The following is a 7,125-nucleotide window of genomic DNA, read 5'->3' as shown; positions in this document are numbered from 1 at the left end:
ATTTTCTTATGCCTTTTCTAATTGGTTTTTTTTTTTTTTCGATTCTATCCTTTAACTTTGGGTTATTTGAAAATTAGGTTTCATAATTTTTCTGGATTTGTATTCTATGAGATTATCTCGATATCATGATCTGGAGCATGAGTTTTATAGGTTAACCTTATTTATTGTTTTGTCTTTTTATAATTGAATATTTTTTTAATTGGGCTTTAATTTTTTTAATTGTTTTCTATAGAGTTATCCAATCTCATGATCCGAATCACATGTTTGGCATATTAACTTGAATTAACTCAGTTTATTATTATTTTTTTAATTTCACCCTTCAAAAACTCAATATTTTTTTATTTAATTTTTTTTCAATTTCATCATTCAATGTATATTTAGTTGTTCATGAATTGAGATGCATAATTGTTTTTAATTTGTTTTCTATGGAGTTATATCGATCTCATGTATTTAGTTTTTTTTTTTCAATTTTAACATTCAACATCAGATCTGTTGAAAATAAAGCTTCATAAGTTTTTTTATTTGTTTTTTATAAAGTTATCTTAGTTTCATGATCTAGGTCACGAGTTTAACAACTTAACCTGAGTTGACTTGAGTTATCTTTTATTTTTTTTTAATTGATATTTTCTTTATTACATCCTTCAACATTAAGTTTATTAGAAACTAGGTTTCATAATTTTTTTTTTTTTACTTTCTATACGATTATTCCAATTTCATGATTTTGGTTACAGGTTTGACAAATTAACTTAGTTGCTTTTTTATCCTTTTTTACTTTAATATTTTTTTTATTTATCTTTTAACATTAGGTTGATTACAAATTGACTTTCATAATTTTTTTTTCCCTTTCTATAAGGTTATTATAGTCTTATAATCTAAATCATAAATTTTATACATTAACCTAGATTGATCCAATATATCACTAACTTAATATTTAAAAATATATAATATTAAATATATATTATTATATCAATATTTTTAAAAATACATACATCATATTTTTTAAGGTTAACTAAACAAGTTAGTAGTATTTATATATTTCTTCTATATTTAAAAAATAATTGATTTGACTAGAGGACAAAACAATTATCTTGTTTTATCCTAAACCTAAATTAACATTTTTTTTTCTCGGAACAATCAGGCCCTGGCAAGAACCCAAAAGGTGGTGATACAGAATTGAGATAACTAATATATTTGCCGTGTTTCGCAACATGTTAATAAATTTTTTAAATATAAAAAAATATTAAAAATATTTTAAATATTTTAGAATTAATAATCATACGAGACCCAAACGTTTTGGATTGGCTGCAATTCCAAACCCATGAGTTTAGGCTTTGGTGGCATGCTAAAATCAAGTTTGAGCATATGATAATCAAAATGTTGAAACTTATAGTTTTTTTTTTAATTTTTTATAAAAAAACATTTAAATTATTCTTAAAATATCATAAACAGAAATTTAAATTATGAAATTATTTATAAACAACAAATCATCACAAAAATCTAATTTAACGTTTTAGATCTAAAAATTCAAATTATATATTCCTATTGAAATAGTTTATTTTGTATGTTTATAAATTTGTTATACCTTTAATAGAAATTCTATATTCTTTATTTTTTTTCTTCTCTTTTTTTTAAATATATATATTTTTAACTCAATGCTTGGGTCTGGCATGACCCAAGCGCCTGAAACCTGACAACTATGTCAGACCCAAGTGACTTGGGTATGAGCATGTGATAATTAAAATGTTGAAACTTCTAATTTATATTTTATTTTATAATAAAAAATATTTAAATTGTTCTTGAAGTCTTAAACAAGAATTCATGTTCAGAAATTATTTATAAACAACAAATCATCACAAAAATCTAATTTAATATTTTAGATCTAAAAATTCAAATAATATCTTCCTATTAAAATAATTTATTTTTATATTTATAAATTTGTTATTCTTTCAATAAAAATTCTATCTTTCTCTCTCTCTCTCTCTTAACTATATTTTTTATAACTCAATGTCTAGGTATGGCATGACCTACGCGTTTGGCCCTAGCAATTATGTCAAATCTAAACAACTTGGGTATAGGCAGGTGATAACTAAAATGTTGAAACTTATATATTTTTTTAAATTTTTATATAAAAAAAAATTTAAACTATACTTTAAGTATCCTAAATAAAAATCCAAGTTCAGAAATTATTTATAAATAAAAAATTATCACAAAAATATAATTTAATATTTTGGATCTAAAAATTCAAATCACATCTTTCTATTAAAATAATTTAGTTTTTATGTTTATGAATTTGTTATTTATTTAATAAAAATTCTATCTTCTCTTTGTTTTTTTTTTAACTATATATATATATATATATATATTTTAACTCAATGCCTAGGTCTGGCATGATCCAAGTGATCCAAGTGCCTAGGCCTGACAACTATGCCAGACTCAACTGATTTGGGTTTGAGCAAGTGATAATTAAAATGTTAAGACTTGTAATTTTTTTTATTTTATATAAAAAAACATTAAAATTGTCCTTGAAGTATCATAAATAATATCCAAGTTCAGAAATTATTTATAAATAACAAATCATCACAAAAATCTAATTTAATGTTTTAAATTTAAAAATTCAAATCATATATTTCTATTATAATAATTTATTTTTTATGTTTATGAATTTGTTGTTCCTTCAATAAAAATTTTATCTTCTCTTTTTTTTAAAGATTTTTTATTTTTAAAATCAAACTCAAAGCATAAAAACATTTATTTAATGGATGGTTTTTTTTATGATTTTTCATTGAAAAAAAAATTATTTTATATATTTTTTAACAATACTAGACTATATATGTTTAGTTTCCTTGTACATATATATTTTTTTATCCACAATACACAAACAAAAAAAAAGGTTTTATTTTTGAAAACTTGAAATAAATAATTTAAAACTCAACATTATTTTTCTATTCTTTAATCTTCGAATATAATAAATTTATTAAATAAGTTGTACAAATAAAAAAGAATTTGCAGTTAAGTTTTACTGCATATGAATGAAAAATCTTCCTTGAATGAGGCAGTGTTTTTTTTTTTTTGTAGTTCAATCGTGGTTAATAGACCCAAATATAGTTGCCAAACTCAAAACACTTGGATCTAATATGGTTGCCAGACCCATAATACTTGTTAATTTGATATTTTGATCAAACTCAAGTTGTAATTATGAAACCAAACCGGATTCAAGACGCTAAAGTGATATAGAAAGAAAAGTAAACCAGAAGAAAAAGAAAACAAAAAAAATATCTATGCAAAGATATGATATATTAAAAGTAAAACTATCTCCAATAATGACACCGCAGACATTTCATGAGAATTTCCAACCAGAAAAGAATGAGTAACTTTTAATTTACTAGCAACTAATGATAACAAGGAAACAGGAACAACTATGAAATTTCTGACATTCATTAATGTGTGGAATGCACTAGAGTGGGCCCATTAAAAGAAGGAAATTTCATGGAAAGACTGGGCAACTTGCTCCTTAAATGGAAGTATGAACCACAGAATTGGGGGACTGCTGAAGGGTGGAAGGAAGCGACACACCTGCAAGTAACACTGATAATACTTAACAGTATGGTATTCACTGCTATATATAGTGTGGGGGCAACTGCTGCTCTCACATGCACGAGGTGATGAGGTAGCATGTGGAGGAGAAGGACAAATTAAGGCATATTTAATCATATGGTCGAGGATAGAATTTTAAGATATGCAGGGCATCTTTGCAATGTGTCTCCTTGCCTCCCCTAGCGCGCATTCCCACCACCACTCTCTGCCCCAGTTTGTTTGTTTTAACTTATTAGACTCTGATGTTGCACCAGAAATTAAAAAATAAATTGATTGTCCGTTTGGGCCAAGCCCAGACTAATAGAATTTCTATTCGTTCTTGGACATAATTTTGTCCCTTCTTTGACAAGACCAGCCTAACTGGACTAGTCTTCTACTTTTTTTTTTTTTTTTTGCTTGGACTTTTACCCCTGCAATCAGCCCAAACAAGCTATCCATGTCTCAATCCAACCTCAAAAACATATTTTATCCATCAATAACCAATCTCGAACACATCAATTAACATTTTATCCATAACAACACTATAATACAATACATTGCAACTAGTTTTAAACACCAACTTCTTCATCAATACCATATCAATCAATAACTTATCATGAAATACATATAGCATCACACACCACAAGTTACCTACAAATCCAATTTCAATGAGGTACTATAACACTACTCTCTACAATTTACCTGCAACACTATCATGAGATAAATATAATTAAAATTTATAAATATTTTGAGTCACGAAATAAACATTTAAGTCATTCAAGTTCATTTAAGAGCTTTAAACCAGTTCACACACTTTATATTTTTCATTCTTCTTCTTTTCTTATACATCACTCCTGTACTTATTGATTTAAGCACTGAGGATCCCCTATTTTAGTAAAGGATTGTTTATATATATATATATATAAACAACCAAACACAGAGAAAAAACCTACAACTTTAGATCAAGATGCAACCTAGAAAAGCCCAATCCAATTATAAAGTTTTCATGATTTCATTAATGACTATGTCTGTTGTAACTTGAACAAAATCTATTCATTCTTGTTTCACACCTCAAAAATTCTTTTTTATTGTTTACGACTTAGAGACTCTAGACCATTAGAGAGTAATTAACTTTCCCATCATAGGTACTCTAACTCTTTTAGATCTCCACCAACTTTCCTACTAGTAAAAATGCTCAATGATACTATTCTAGATTTACAATAACAATTTCATACTTTTCCACTCTCTTAATAAAAAGCATGTTTCATAGCCCTACTAAATGCACAAACTGAATGATGCGCAAAAAGAACTTCAACAAAACAACATGAAATTAAAGCTCCTTCATATATATTTATTCTCTCATATTCTTTGCAGTAACAAAACAGAAGAAAAATCAAACCCATTTTTTATCTCTTAAACCCAGAACTCAACAAGAAGATTTATATATCAGAAATGTGAAAATCTGCTTTCAAAGATAACATTTATCAGGCCCATTCGTGAAGAAATCTAGTATGAACTCGACCATTCCCATCCTAAACAAGTACTTCCCTTTCTTATATACATTTATTATTTCTTTTTAAAGTCTAATTAGCAACTCGTTGTGTGTTTTCATGCCTATATTTCTCTATCTATTCAAGCTTAAATGAGATTAAAATCTGATTATTAATTTTTTTGAATTTTGAGAATCAATAGTGAAAAACTATAATTAAGGTTTAAGAAAGAATAAAAAGCCAAAACATTTTTATTTTAAAAAAGAGTTGATGTTTTGATGGTTGGATTTTAATCACGATAGGCCAGATCAATCAAGTCAACTTAAGTTTTTATTTGAGTCCATTAAGTTTTTTCTTTTAACTTTTTTCTTTCAACCCAAACCAATCTAGATCCCAGATTGACCAGGTTTAAAAATGATTTGTCAAACTCCAAGATGATTTCTTGAGCCATTTTAAGTTTTATAACAGTACGTAGGAGAAAGTTTTAAAATAATGGGAGAAAAATTTAATATTAATATAGGAAAATTGATCTTAAATTTTTTTTAATTGTGAAACCAAAAAGTAATAATGAAAAAAAAAAAACTGTTATAATTTCATAAAAAAATAGTAAAAATGATAGATTATAAGAAAAATTGTGAACCACTCAATTATAATATAGTTACGGGTAAGTTCCACCAATCTAATAGCTTAAAAGTTTTTTTTTTTTTTTTTTAATTCTATTTGTTTTTTTCTTATGAAAAGTATTATTGAAAAACGATTATAGAAGGAATTCTACAGAAAAGTAGTCTTCAATGAATGATAAAAAGGCACAATGAATAAAATAAAAGAAATTTTAAATCTTAGTAATCACCAATTAATACTTGTACAAATATGGGTTTTTTGTACATGGAAGTATCCTTTAAAACGTGGATGCCATGACAGGTTTGATGTACAAAAGAAAATCTTTCAAGGACTAACAAGATTAAGAAGGGACAGTCTATTTTGAATTAAACATCTGAACATGCGATATAATTTTGCATCAAAACAATTGATGCAAGCATCAAGAGTCTCAAATCTCCTTTGCACTTCTTGCACATCAACCTTGGCATCATTTTTCCTAATTTGTCCTTGAAGGGAACATAGAGCGATGTCAACATTCTCAACTTCATTGAAAGTCTTCTGACTTCTGTCAGAAGCTAGCAACCCTGAAAGCATCAGTTTCGATATAATCGACCATCCACCAGTGTTCGTCTTCATTTCTGGCATGGATAGGAATAGAAGTAGAGATCGGGAGATTGAAATCGTGATGGCCCTTGCTTCTCTTATGACTTCAATCACATATGATAGGTGATTATCTACATCTCTGCCGGGACGGTAGGATCCATTAACATTGAATATTTCCATTCTTTTCAATATTCTAATGGACTTGGTAATTTCCTTCTTTGTCTTCTTTCTGAAGCTAATGTATGCGTGAACATTGCGTCCCATGCTTGAATCTCTAGCCCCACGCCTACGTATCACGGACTGCAGCTCCTGCACATGTCCTTTCATTGTCAAGAACAGGTCTCTTACCCTGCTAAGCACGTCTAACAGGGCAACCGAACCCTCAAGTGCCTCTTCCACTTGACTCAGATGCTGATGGTGAAAGGCTTGTTGGGTGAGTGGTGAGTGAATGAGTTCCTGAATGCAATTAAACAACTCTGCTAGCTTAGTCAAACTCATTTGAATAGTGTCAGCTGATAAAGGATTTGTAGATGATTCCCAAGCTCTTAGCTTGGTTAGCTGAGCTTCAATTTTGAGAGAATTTGGATGCGACCTAGAAGGCAAGCTAATGGACCTAACAGGGATAGATTTAATGGGAGACAAGCTAGCCATCCTTACGTGCTATGCAAATGCTGAATATCACTCGGATAGTCACAAATGAATGCCTTGAATGGAGACTATGCCCTACGTACCCTACTATTTATACGAACACAACGATGAGGAATTTGTTTGTTAATTCAATGCCTGAGGAGTAGGCTCATGTGATGGCAATGTGGATGCAAGATTCTTGTAACCATTTTAGCCAGCAACCTACAAACCC

The 7,125-nt window shown here is 28.3% G+C and overlaps 1 protein-coding gene across 1 annotated transcript; it reads right to left on the bottom strand.

Moving 5' to 3' along the window:
- Positions 1-6,008: 6,008 nt before the first annotated feature.
- Positions 6,009-6,917, bottom strand: LOC118030561 (uncharacterized). The gene has a single exon (XM_035034714.1). The coding sequence runs from the start codon at positions 6,915-6,917 to the stop codon at positions 6,009-6,011; it is 909 nt and encodes a 302-aa protein (XP_034890605.1).
- Between the last annotated feature and the right edge of the window lie 208 nt (positions 6,918-7,125).

This window comes from Populus alba, chromosome 7 (genome assembly GCF_005239225.2).
Source record: "Populus alba chromosome 7, ASM523922v2, whole genome shotgun sequence".
NCBI lineage: Eukaryota > Viridiplantae > Streptophyta > Magnoliopsida > Malpighiales > Salicaceae > Populus > Populus alba.
Note: the sequence above shows the minus strand (reverse complement) of the source record. Positions and strands in the feature narration are given on the sequence as shown.